Source organism: Entelurus aequoreus, linkage group LG05, assembly GCF_033978785.1.
Source record: "Entelurus aequoreus isolate RoL-2023_Sb linkage group LG05, RoL_Eaeq_v1.1, whole genome shotgun sequence".
NCBI lineage: Eukaryota > Metazoa > Chordata > Actinopteri > Syngnathiformes > Syngnathidae > Entelurus > Entelurus aequoreus.
The window spans coordinates 13,059,250-13,073,909 of NC_084735.1; the positions used below are offsets into that span (position 1 = coordinate 13,059,250).

Below are 14,660 nucleotides of genomic sequence, written 5' to 3' on the forward strand. Positions count from 1 at the left end.
TTCTCTGCATTGACTCCGGTTTGGCTTGGTGTTGAGTTGACGTTTCTACACGTCTCACGAGAACTCTAAAGCGATGAAGTGTTGCTATATATATATATATGTCTGCCGGAATAAATACATTAATTAATTCATATATTAATTTATTTTCACGTTAAAAACCCACCCACTATTTTTTAAGATGTGGCGAGTTTTCTTTTATTTTGTAGTAGTAGCGACTTCCTCTCTATTTTGTATCTAAATCGGCATTTTTAAACTTGACCTCTTAAGGCCCAAGATGTTTGTTTACATGCTTTTTTTTAATTTCTCTTTGCTATTCGGGCTTATTGGACCCTAATTAGAATAAAAACTAAGAATCATCTTTTGATATGATGTACTTATTAGTCCATAAGTACACAAACGTGTACTTCATGTTTAGTGCCATTCTAATTCTTATTTTTACACTTTTTCCCCCCAAATTCCATTGTATGTTATACTCTTCTGACACCACCAGATGGCAGTATAAGACCCCAATTCAGTAGTGTACACAATTTTGGAAATAAGAGCTAAAAGGTGCTGTCCACGCATGTGGCCACTAAACCTTTAGAGGTTTTAAGGAAGCATTTTTGAGGCGGGAGAGTGAATAGACTGAAAAAATAGCAGTTGCATAAATGGATAGCGGTCTATCCATTTATGCAACTGCTATTTTTCCAACAGAACTGAACTTTGTAGACAAACTTCTCCCGGGCTATGACGGCAGGACCTGGTGGCGAGTGGCTGGAAAGGAAGTGACATCACAGCCATGACAAGCAACCTGTCATTCTCAGTGTACACATACTTCTTTATTTGCACACAAACACTTATTTTGAAATCCACACTTCCTGTCACGTTTCATCACAAAGCTGAGGAATGATGCACAATAGACATTTACACTTGAAATAAATTATGGGATGTCCTCTCCAGGCTGCCTTGGGTGGTTATGTGACCATGTACTCCTGGCGTTTGTTGAGGCGCACCTGGCACAGCGAGACGGCGCCCACGGCCACGTAGATGGCGGCAGCGATGAAGCAGTTGAGGCCCACTTGGTTGTAGAGGCCGTGGACGTTCAGAGGAGGGTTTTTACTGGGCGGAGACACAACCGGGCGACACGTCACAAACAATGGCCGTCACTTCCTGTTGGAAACAACTCACTCGTTCTTAATGTCTTCTTCGGTGAACGGCACGTCCTCGATCAGCACGGCTGACTTGGCGGTGAAGAAGATTCCCAGCATGGCCTGCAACATAAACGTGTCTTTGTCACACACTTATTATTCATACAGCAACATAAACGTGTCTTTGTCACACACTTACTTTTCATACAGCAACATAAACGTGTCTTTGTCACACACTTATTATTCATACAGCAACATAAACGTGTCTTTGTCACACACTTATTATTCATACAGCAACATAAACGTGTCTTTGTCACACACTTATTATTCATACAGCAACATAAACGTGTCTTTGTCACACACTTATTATTCATACAGCAACATAAACGTGTCTTTGTCACACACTTATTATTCATACAGCAACATAAACAGCACTTTGACACCTTTTGTGAACACTAAGATAGTGGCATCATACAATACAATACGATAGTGTAATTACGACAACAAAAGTGTGATTATGACAACAAAAGTGTGCATTATGACAACACATGTTGACCAATGTCAGCAAACGTATAATAATGACAACAAAAGTGTGATTATGACAACAAAAGTGTGATTATGAAAACAAATTGTAATTATGACAACAAAAGTGTGATTATGACAACAAAAGTGTAATTATGACAACAAAACTGATTATGTCAACAAAAGTTTGATTATGAAAACAAAATTGACATTATGACAACAAAAGTGTGATGACAACAAGTGTGATTATGACAACAAAAGTCAGATTAAGACAACATAAGTGCGATTATGACAACAAAAGTGTAATTATGACAACCAAAGTGTAATTATGACAACAAAAGTGTGATTATGACAACAAAAGTCAGATTAAGACAACATAAGTGCGATTATGACAACAAAAGTGTAATTATGACAACCAAAGTGTAATTATGACAACAAAAGTGTGATTATGACAACAAAAGTGTAATTATGACAACCAAAGTGTGACTATGACAACAAAAGTGTAATTATGACAACAAAAGTGTGATTATGACAACAAAAGTGTGATTATAACAACAAAAGTGTGATTATGTCAACAAAAGTGTAATTATGACAACAAAAGTGTGATTATGACAACAAAAGTGTGAATATGACAACAAAAGTGTGATTATGACAACAAAAGTGTGATTATGACAACAAAACTGATGTCAAAAAAAGTTTGATTATGAAAACAAAAGTGAGATTATGACAACAAAAGTGTGATGACAACAAAAGTGTAACTATGACAACAAAAGTGTGATTATAACAACAAAAGTCATATTAAGAAAACTTAAGTCCGATTATGACAACAAAAGTGTAACTATGACAACAAAAGTGTGATTATAACAACAAAAGTCATATTAAGAAAACTTAAGTCCGATTATGACAACAAAAGTGTAATTATAACAACCAAAGTGTAATTATGACAACAAAAGTGTGATTATGACAACAAAAGTGTAATTATGACAACAAAAGTGTGGTTACGACAACAAAAGTGTAATTATGACAACCAAAGTGTGACTATGACAACAAAAGTGTAATTATGACAACAAAAGTGTGATTATGACAACAAAAGTGTGATTATGACAAGAAAAGTGCGATTATGTCAACAAAAGTGTAATTATGACAACAAAAGTGTAATTATGACAACAAAAGTGTGACTATGACAACAAAAGTGTGATTATGACAGCAAAAGTTTAATTATGACAACCAAAGTGTAATTATGACAACAAAAGTTTAATTATGACAACCAAAGTGTAATTATGACAACAAAAGTGTGATTATGACAACAAAAGTTTAATTATGACAACCAAAGTGTAATTATGACAACAAAAGTTTAATTATGACAACCAAAGTGTAATTATGACAACAAAAGTGTGATTTTGACAACAAAAGTGTGATTATGACAACAAAAGTTTAATTATGACAACCAAAGTGTAATTATGACAACAAAAGTGTGATTATGACAACAAAAGTGTAATTATGACAACAAAAGTGTGGTTATGACAACAAAAGTGTAATTATGACAACCAAAGTGTGACTATGACAACAAAAGTGTAATGATGACAACAAAAGTGTGATTATGACGACAAAAGTGTGATTATGTCAACAAAAGTGTGATTATGACAACAAAAGTGTAATTATGACAACAAAAGTGTGACTATGACAACAAAAGTGTGACTATGACAACAAAAGTGTAATTATGACAACAAAAGAGTGATTATGACAACAAAAGAGTGATTATGACAACAAAAGTGTGATTATGTCAACAAAAGTGTAATTATGACAACAAAAGTGTAATTATGACAACAAAAGTGTAATTATGACAACAAAAGTGTGACTATGACAACAAAAGTGTGACTATGACAACAAAAGTGTAATTATGACAACAAAAGTGTGATTATGACAACAAAAGTTTAATTATGACAACAAAAGTGTAATTATGACAACAAAAGTGTGATTATGACAACAAAAGTGTAATTATGACAACCAAAGTGTGACTATGACAACAAAAGTGTAATTATGACAACAAAAGTGTGATTATGACAACAAAAGTGTGATTATAACAACAAAAGTGTGATTATGTCAACAAAAGTGTAATTATGACAACAAAAGTGTGATTATGACAACAAAAGTGTGAATATGACAACAAAAGTGTGATTATGACAACAAAAGTGTGATTATGACAACAAAACTGATGTCAAAAAAAGTTTGATTATGAAAACAAAAGTGAGATTATGACAACAAAAGTGTGATGACAACAAAAGTGTAACTATGACAACAAAAGTGTGATTATAACAACAAAAGTCATATTAAGAAAACTTAAGTCCGATTATGACAACAAAAGTGTAACTATGACAACAAAAGTGTGATTATAACAACAAAAGTCATATTAAGAAAACTTAAGTCCGATTATGACAACAAAAGTGTAATTATAACAACCAAAGTGTAATTATGACAACAAAAGTGTGATTATGACAACAAAAGTGTAATTATGACAACAAAAGTGTGGTTACGACAACAAAAGTGTAATTATGACAACCAAAGTGTGACTATGACAACAAAAGTGTAATTATGACAACAAAAGTGTGATTATGACAACAAAAGTGTGATTATGACAAGAAAAGTGCGATTATGTCAACAAAAGTGTAATTATGACAACAAAAGTGTAATTATGACAACAAAAGTGTGACTATGACAACAAAAGTGTGATTATGACAGCAAAAGTTTAATTATGACAACCAAAGTGTAATTATGACAACAAAAGTTTAATTATGACAACCAAAGTGTAATTATGACAACAAAAGTGTGATTATGACAACAAAAGTTTAATTATGACAACCAAAGTGTATTTATGACAACAAAAGTTTAATTATGACAACCAAAGTGTAATTATGACAACAAAAGTGTGATTTTGACAACAAAAGTGTGATTATGACAACAAAAGTTTAATTATGACAACCAAAGTGTAATTATGACAACAAAAGTGTGATTATGACAACAAAAGTGTAATTATGACAACAAAAGTGTGGTTATGACAACAAAAGTGTAATTATGACAACCAAAGTGTGACTATGACAACAAAAGTGTAATGATGACAACAAAAGTGTGATTATGACGACAAAAGTGTGATTATGTCAACAAAAGTGTGATTATGACAACAAAAGTGTAATTATGACAACAAAAGTGTGACTATGACAACAAAAGTGTGACTATGACAACAAAAGTGTAATTATGACAACAAAAGAGTGATTATGACAACAAAAGAGTGATTATGACAACAAAAGTGTGATTATGTCAACAAAAGTGTAATTATGACAACAAAAGTGTAATTATGACAACAAAAGTGTAATTATGACAACAAAAGTGTGACTATGACAACAAAAGTGTGACTATGACAACAAAAGTGTAATTATGACAACAAAAGTGTGATTATGACAACAAAAGTTTAATTATGACAACAAAAGTGTAATTATGACAACAAAAGTGTGATTATGACAACAAAAGTGTAATTATGACAACCAAAGTGTGACTATGACAACAAAAGTGTAATTATGACAACAAAAGTGTGATTATGACAACAAAAGTGTGATTATAACAACAAAAGTGTGATTATGTCAACAAAAGTGTAATTATGACAACAAAAGTGTGATTATGACAACAAAAGTGTGAATATGACAACAAAAGTGTGATTATGACAACAAAAGTGTGATTATGACAACAAAACTGATGTCAAAAAAAGTTTGATTATGAAAACAAAAGTGAGATTATGACAACAAAAGTGTGATGACAACAAAAGTGTAACTATGACAACAAAAGTGTGATTATAACAACAAAAGTCATATTAAGAAAACTTAAGTCCGATTATGACAACAAAAGTGTAACTATGACAACAAAAGTGTGATTATAACAACAAAAGTCATATTAAGAAAACTTAAGTCCGATTATGACAACAAAAGTGTAATTATAACAACCAAAGTGTAATTATGACAACAAAAGTGTGATTATGACAACAAAAGTGTAATTATGACAACAAAAGTGTGGTTACGACAACAAAAGTGTAATTATGACAACCAAAGTGTGACTATGACAACAAAAGTGTAATTATGACAACAAAAGTGTGATTATGACAACAAAAGTGTGATTATGACAAGAAAAGTGCGATTATGTCAACAAAAGTGTAATTATGACAACAAAAGTGTAATTATGACAACAAAAGTGTGACTATGACAACAAAAGTGTGATTATGACAGCAAAAGTTTAATTATGACAACCAAAGTGTAATTATGACAACAAAAGTTTAATTATGACAACCAAAGTGTAATTATGACAACAAAAGTGTGATTATGACAACAAAAGTTTAATTATGACAACCAAAGTGTAATTATGACAACAAAAGTTTAATTATGACAACCAAAGTGTAATTATGACAACAAAAGTGTGATTATGACAACAAAAGTGTGATTATGACAACAAAAGTTTAATTATGACAACCAAAGTGTAATTATGACAACAAAAGTGTGATTATGACAACAAAAGTGTAATTATGACAACAAAAGTGTGGTTATGACAACAAAAGTGTAATTATGACAACCAAAGTGTGACTATGACAACAAAAGTGTAATGATGACAACAAAAGTGTGATTATGACGACAAAAGTGTGATTATGTCAACAAAAGTGTGATTATGACAACAAAAGTGTAATTATGACAACAAAAGTGTGACTATGACAACAAAAGTGTGACTATGACAACAAAAGTGTAATTATGACAACAAATGAGTGATTATGACAACAAAAGAGTGATTATGACAACAAAAGTGTGATTATGTCAACAAAAGTGTAATTATGACAACAAAAGTGTAATTATGACAACAAAAGTGTAATTATGACAACAAAAGTGTGACTATGACAACAAAAGTGTGACTATGACAACAAAAGTGTAATTATGACAACAAAAGTGTGATTATGACAACAAAAGTTTAATTATGACAACAAAAGTGTAATTATGACAACAAAAGTGTGATTATGACAACAAAAGTGTGATTATGACAACAAAAGCGTAACTATGACAACAAAAGTTGAAAATGCTTGAAATGGCGACAGCGTTTTGAGAAAGTTGCGGCAAAGATTGCAATCTTTTGAGGCTTATTTGTAATCAATTTGAGATGTTATGAATTTGTTGTCAATGTTTTATTGGTTACTTCTCATCCACAAAAGTAGATGATTTCAACACAAATTGTAAAACAAATACTGTATGGATGTTTTACTTGTTTTAAAACGGCAAAGACTTAAAAATGGACACTAGATGGCAGTATAAGTACACAGCTCATTGTCAAATGACTTAAGTAATAATGCTGATAATTAATCACAATTACAGAAAACTAACATCGCCAAAGGCTTTATTTATTTATTGTCCACAGGTTGTTGTGTTGTCATAATTCAACTTTGGTTGACATAATCACACTTTTATTGTCATAATTACTCTTTTGTTGTCAAAATTACACTTTGGTTGTCATAATCACACTTTTGTTGTCATAATTACACTTTGGTTGTCATAATCACACTTTTGTTGTCATAATTACACTTTTGTTGTCATAATTACACTTGCGTTGTCATAATCACAATTTTGTTGTCATAATTACACTTTTGTTGTCATAATTACACTTTTGTTGTCATAATTATACTTTTGTTGTCATAATTACACTTTTGTTGTTATAATTACACTTGTGTTGTCATAATTACACTTGCGTTGTCGTAATTACACTTTTGTTGTCATAATTACACTTTTGTTGTCATAATCACACTTTTGTTGTCATAATTATACTTTTGTTGTCATAATTACACTTTTGTTGTTATAATTACACTTGTATTGTCATAATTACACTTGCGTTGTCGTAATTACACTTTTGTTGTCATAATTACACTTTTGTTGTCATAATCACACTTTTGTTGTCATAATTACACTTTTGTTGTCATAATTACACTTGCGTTGTCATAATCACAATTTTGTTGTCATAATTACACTTTTGTTGTCATAATCACACTTTTGTTGTCATAATCACACTTGTGTTGTCATAATTACACTTTTGTTGTCATAATTACACTTGTATTGTCATAATTTCACTTTTGTTGTCATAATTTCACTTTTGTTGTCATAATTACACTTTTGTTGTTATAATTACACTTGCGTTGTCATAATTACACGTTTGTTGTCATAATTACACTTTTGTTGTCATAATCACACTTTTGTTGTTACAATTACACTTGTATTGTCATAATTACACTTGCGTTGTCATAATTACACTTTTGTTGTCATAATTACACTTTTGTTGTCATAATCACACTTTTGTTGTCATAATTACACTTTTGTTGTTATAATTACACTTGTATTGTCATAATTACACTTGTATTGTCATAATTACACTTGTATTGTCGTAATTACACTTTTGTTGTCATAATTACACTTTTGTTGTCATAATTATACTTGCGTTGTCATAATCACAATTTTGTTGTCATAATTACACTTTTGTTGTCATAATTACACTTTAGTTATAATTACACTTGTATTGTCGTAATTACACTTGCGTTGTCGTAATTACACTTTTGTTGTCATAATTACACTTGTATTGTCATAATTTCACTTTTGTTGTCATAATTTCACTTTTGTTGTCATAATTACACTTGCGTTGTCATAATTACACTTTGGTTGACATAATCACGCTTGTATTGTCATAATTACACTTTTGTATTGTCATAATCACACTTTTGTTGTCATAATCACACTTTTGTTGTCATAATTACACTTTGGTTGTCATAATCACACTTTTGTTGTCATAATTACACTTTGGTTGTCATAATCACACTTTTGTTGTCATAATTACACTTTGGTTGTCATAATCACACTTTTGTTGTCATAATTACACTTTGGTTGTCATAATCACACTTTTGTTGTCATAATTACACTTTGGTTGTCATAATCACAATTTTGTTGTCATAATTACACTTTTGTTGTCATAATTACACTTTTGTTGTCATAATTTCACTTTTGTTGTCATAATTACACTTTTGTTGTCATAATTACACTTGCATTGTCGTAATTACACTTTTGTTGTCATAATTACACTTTTGTTGTCATAATCACACTTGTTGACATAATTACACTTGCGTTGTCATAATCACAATTTTGTTGTCATAATTACACTTTTGTTGTCATAATTACACTTTTGTTGTCATAATTACACTTGTATTGTCATAATTACACTTTTGTTGTCATAATTACACTTTGGTTGTCATAATCACACTTTTGTTGTCAATCACACTTTTGTTGTCATAATCACACTTTGGTTGCCATAATCACACTTTTGTTGTCATAATTACAGTTTGGTTGTCATAATCACACTTTTGTTGTCATAAGTACAGTTTTGTTGTCATAATCACACTTTTGTTGTCATAATTACACTTTTGTTGTCATAATTTCACTTTTGTTGTCATAATTTCACTTTTGTTGTCATAATTTCACTTGCGTTGTCATAATTACACTTTTGTTGTCATAATTACACTTTTGTTGTCATAATTTCACTTTTGTTGTCATAATTTCACTTTTGTTGTCATAATTACACTTGCGTTGTCATAATTACACTTTTGTTGTCATGATTACACTTTGGTTGTCATAATCACACTTTTGTTGTCAATCACAATTTTGTTGTCATAATTACACTTTTGTTGTCATAATTACACTTTTGTTGTCATAATTACACTTGTATTGTCATAATTACACTTGTATTGTCATAATTACACTTTTGTTGTCATAATTACACTTTTGTTGTCATAATTTCACTTTTGTTGTCATAATTTCACTTTTGTTGTCATAATTTCACTTGCGTTGTCATAATTACACTTTTGTTGTCATAATTTCACTTTTGTTGTCATAATTTCACTTTTGTTGTCATAATTACACTTGCGTTGTCATAATTACACTTTTGTTGTCATAATTACACTTTGGTTGTCATAATCACACTTTTGTTGTCAATCACACTTTTGTTGTCATAATCACACTTTGGTTGCCATAATCACACTTTTGTTGTCATAATTACAGTTTGGTTGTCATAATCACACTTTTGTTGTCATAAGTACAGTTTTGTTGTCATAATCACACTTTTGTTGTCATAATTACACTTTTGTTGTCATAATTTCACTTTTGTTGTCATAATTTCACTTTTGTTGTCATAATTACACTTTTGTTGTCATAATTTCACTTTTGTTGTCATAATTTCACTTTTGTTGTCATAATTACACTTGCGTTGTCATAATTACACTTTTGTTGTCATAATTACACTTTGGTTGTCATAATCACACTTTTGTTGTCAATCACACTTTTGTTGTCATAATCACACTTTGGTTGCCATAATCACACTTTTGTTGTCATAATTACAGTTTGGTTGTCATAATCACACTTTTGTTGTCATAAGTACAGTTTTGTTGTCATAATCACACTTTAGTTGTCATAATCACACTTTTGTTGTCATAAGTACACTTTGGTTGTCATAATCATACTTTTGTTGTCATAATCACACTTTTGTTGTCATAATTACACTTTTGTTGTCATAATTACACTTTTGTTGTCATAATTTCACTTTTGTTGTCATAATTTCACTTTTGTTGTCATAATTACACTTTTGTTGTCATAATTACACTTTGGTTGTCATAATCACACTTTTGTTGTCAATCACACTTTTGTTGTCATAATCACACTTTGGTTGCCATAATCACACCTTTGTTGTCATAATTACAGTTTGGTTGTCATAATCACACTTTTGTTGTCATAATTACACTTTGGTTGTCATAATCACACTTTTGTTGTCATAATTACACTTTGGTTGTCATAATCACAATTTTGTTGTCATAATTACACTTTTGTTGTCATAATTACACTTGTATTGTCATAATTTCACTTTTGTTGTCATAATTTCACTTTTGTTGTCATAATTTCACTTTTGTTGTCATAATTACACTTGCGTTGTCGTAATTACACTTTTGTTGTCATAATTACACTTTTGTTGTCATAATCACACTTGTTGACATAATTACACTTGCGTTGTCATAATCACAATTTTGTTGTCATAATCACAATTTTGTTGTCATAATTACACTTTTGTTGTCATAATTACACTTTTGTTGTCATAATTACACTTGTATTGTCATAATTTCACTTTTGTTGTCATAATTACACTTTTGTTGTCATAATTTCACTTTTCTTGTCATAATTTCACTTTTGTTGTCATAATTACACTTGCGTTGTCATAATTACACTTTTGTTGTCATAATTTCACTTTTGTTGTCATAATTTCACTTTTGTTGTCATAATTTCACTTTTGTTGTCATAATTACACTTTTGTTGTCATAATTACACTTGCGTTGTCATAATTACACTTTTGTTGTCATAATTACACTTTGGTTGTCATAATCACACTTTTGTTGTCAATCACACTTTTGTTGTCATAATCACACTTTGGTTGCCATAATCACACTTTTGTTGTCATAATTACAGTTTGGTTGTCATAATCACACTTTTGTTGTCATAAGTACAGTTTTGTTGTCATAATCACACTTTAGTTGTCATAATCACACTTTTGTTGTCATAATCACACTTTTGTTGTCATAAGTACACTTTGGTTGTCATAATCATACTTTTGTTGTCATAATCACACTTTTGTTGTCATAAGTACACTTTGGTTGTCATAATCACACTTTTGTTGTCATAATTACACTTTTGTTGTCATAATTACACTTTTGTTGTCATAATTTCACTTTTGTTGTCATAATTACACTTGCGTTGTCATAATTACACTTTTGTTGTCATAATTACACTTTGGTTGTCATAATCACACTTTTGTTGTCAATCACACTTTTGTTGTCATAATCACACTTTGGTTGCCATAATCACACTTTTGTTGTCATAATTACAGTTTGGTTGTCATAATCACACTTTTGTTGTCATAAGTACAGTTTTGTTGTCATAATCACACTTTAGTTGTCATAATCACACTTTTGTTGTCATAATCACACTTTTGTTGTCATAATTACAGTTTGGTTGTCATAATCACACTTTTGTTGTCATAAGTACAGTTTTGTTGTCATAATTACACTTTGGTTGACATAATCACACTTTTGTTGTCATAATCACACTTTAGTTGTCATAATCACACGTTTGTTGTCATAATCACACTTTTGTTGTCATAAGTACACTTTGGTTGTCATAATCACACTTTTGTTGTCATAATCACACTTTTGTTGTCATAAGTACACTTTGGTTGTCATAATCACACTTTTGTTGTCATAATCACACTTTTGTTGTCATAAGTACACTTTGGTTGTCATAATTACAGTTTGGTTGTCATAATCACACTTTTGTTGTCATAATCACACTTTGGTTGTCAAAATCAAGACAAAAACACTTCCTGTTCTGTCACATGACAACGAGAATAAATCACATGATGAGACGAAAAAAAGAAATTTGCCAGAGGTTCCTCATTCTTGTCTTACATTGACAGACATACTTTATAGTCACAAAGTAACGGTAACGTGAAAGTAGTGACGTGATTCAGCTCACACGGTTAAACTGGGATCCGTCTACACGCTGGACAACAACGGCTGTCGTAGACTTAAGGTGATTTTCTTTCTAATGATTCGCTAATTAAATGTGAATGATGACGTAGATGCTATGGAGACAGACAAACTAACTCCTCGCCACAAAAGACACGACAATAAAACGTCGATGTTGACACGCGTGTCCAGGAATTAGTCGCATCCCGGCTTTACGTCTCTTACCAGCATGATGACTCCCCAGATGCTGATCACGATGCCGCACGCGGCCATCTTCGGCCCGCAGAAGAGCAACGACGGCATTGTGTCCGCAGTCTCTTTTCCGAGTCACACGCTGCTTCTTTCTTGGATTCGCCGCAAAAAAAGACCGAAATAACAACGAAGGAGGACAGCCTGTCGTGGGAGAGGCGGTCAGCTGATCTCTTCGTCATTCGGCTTTACTCGGTGAAAGTCGACAACCTCCGTCGTCCGCAGTGAAGCGGCCAATGAGAACGACAAGACAAAATGCGTCCCGCCTCTTTCCGTAGGACACCAACCAATGGCGTGTCGCATGCAGCGAAGCGGCCAATGAGAAGGACAGACGAAAGACGTCCCGCCTCTTTCCGTAGAGCAGCAACCAATGGCTTGTCGCATACAGTGAAACGACAGACAAAAGACGTCCCGCCTCTTTCCGTAGTACACCAACAAATGGCGTGTCGCATGCAGTGAAGCGACCAATGAAAACGACAAACGAAAGACGTCCCGCCTCTTTCCGTAGAACACCAACCAATGGCGTGTCGCATGCAGTGAAGCGTCCAATGAAAACGACAAACGAAGGAAGTCCCGCCTTTTCCCGTAGAGCAGCAACCAATGGCGTCAGGCCTGCGAATGAGCCGCAGCTGCCGCCTTGCTTTGTTGTATTGACGCGTTAACGTTTTCATTGAGCGTAGAACTTTTAAAAATAACTTTAGTGCCTTTATGGTGTCGAATCGGATACACATTCCTCCGCGACGTGTTTAGTTTTAGAAATAGTACATGCTCCTCGATGGAAACTCGGCAAATGCTTGCTAGCTCAAGGCAACCAAGCTCACCTCGGCTAGCAGCTAGCTTGCTGTGCTAGTTCATGTTATTTCTGGACTGACGAACAAAGTTTACCAACCTTTTCTTAGCATGACGTCAGCCTCTGCTAAGGTAAGTTCTCACTTACATAATGTGTTTTTTTATTTTACTTCATGTGTATAATACTATTAATACCAACAACAACAAAAAAACAGAATGATTTTGGGGCAAAACGTACGGTGGCCGGCAGGTGCAAACGCGCAGCAACGTCAAAAACACACAGCTCATTAAATGGGTAGCAACGTATTAAAACTGTTTGGGAAAAGATTAAAAAACACCGAAATGTACATTTTCAGTCCGCCAACTTTCTCCTTGGGCATCCCGCTCATTTATTACTCTCACAGACCTGGCGCCACTGGTGGGGCTTTTACTTCTTAGTAGTATGCTACAACTTCCGGTTTGATCGTACTTCCGTTGTCTGTGTTTTTGACGTTGTTTTTTTAACTTATTTTTTATTTGAGTTGTTAGAAGTAGAGATGTCCGATAATGGCTTTTTTTACCTATATTCCGATATTGCCCAACTCTTAATTACCGATACCGATATATACAGTGGTGGAATTAACACATTATTATGCCTAATTTTGTTGTGATGCCACGCTGGATGCATTACACAATGTAACAAGGTTTTCCAAAATAAATCAACTCAAGTTATGGAAAAAAAGGCCCAACATGGCACTGCCATATTTATTATTGAAGTCACAAAGTGCTTTTTTTTTTTTTTTAACATGCCTCAAAACAACAACAGTGCAATACTTTTTTCATAACATGGTCACTACTGCCTAGTTTCTCTTGTTATATTCTTAATTTACTATTGTATTTTTATTCTCATTGTTGCTTTTTATTTTTATTCTTATTGTAATATTTTTCTAGTCTGTTTCCATTTAGACCACCATTATTTACTTTTTACTTTTTAAATTCGATCTCAATTCTGTACACTGCTGCTGGAATTCTAATTTTCCTGAGGGAACTCTCCTAAAGGAATCAATAAAGTACTATCTATCTATCTATCTATCTATCTATCTATCTATCTATCTATCTATCTATCTATCTATCTATCTATCTATCTATCTATCTATCTATCTATCTATCTATCTATCTATCTAAACAAACAAACAAACAAACAGCAGCTTGGAATTTGGGACATGCTCTCCCTGAGCGAGACTATGAGGGGGTAGGGAGTAGCGGGGGGTTTATATTGTAGCGTACCGAAAGAGTTAGTACTGCAAGGGATTCTGGGTATTTGTTCTGTTGTGTTTATGTTGTGTTACGGTGCGGATGTTCTCCCGAAATAT

The 14,660-nt window shown here is 32.4% G+C and overlaps 2 protein-coding genes across 2 annotated transcripts in view; one reads left to right on the forward strand and one right to left on the reverse strand.

Annotated features, from left to right (window-relative positions):
* Positions 1–793: 793 nt before the first annotated feature.
* rnasekb (ribonuclease, RNase K b) lies at positions 794–12,739 on the reverse strand. Its single transcript, XM_062047129.1, has 3 exons — positions 12,496–12,739; positions 1,168–1,250; positions 794–1,098 (listed from the first exon to the last, which is right to left on the reverse strand). Exons 1-3 carry the CDS (start codon positions 12,571–12,573, stop codon positions 954–956), a joined length of 306 nt encoding a protein of 101 aa, XP_061903113.1. The 5' UTR covers positions 12,574–12,739; the 3' UTR covers positions 794–953.
* Positions 12,740–13,077: 338 nt separating this feature from the next.
* Positions 13,078–14,660, forward strand: part of lg05h17orf49 (linkage group 05 C17orf49 homolog) — a 7,806-nt gene continuing 6,223 nt past the window's right edge. Inside the window, exon 1 of the mRNA XM_062047124.1 lies at positions 13,078–13,440. Within this exon, the coding sequence (XP_061903108.1) occupies positions 13,420–13,440 (21 nt within the window). The 5' untranslated portion in view covers positions 13,078–13,419. The remainder of the gene's footprint in view (positions 13,441–14,660) is intronic.

Coding starts and splice junctions, on each gene's coding strand:
- rnasekb (XM_062047129.1), bottom strand. CDS start 12,573: ATGCCGTCGTTGCTCTTCTGCGGGCCGAAGATGGCCGCGTGCGGCATC. Junction 1,251..12,495: donor TCTGGGGAGTCATCATGCTG/GTAAGAGACGTA, acceptor TTTATGTTGCAG/GCCATGCTGGGAATCTTCTT. Junction 1,099..1,167: donor GAAGAAGACATTAAGAACGA/GTGAGTTGTTTC, acceptor GTCTCCGCCCAG/TAAAAACCCTCCTCTGAACG.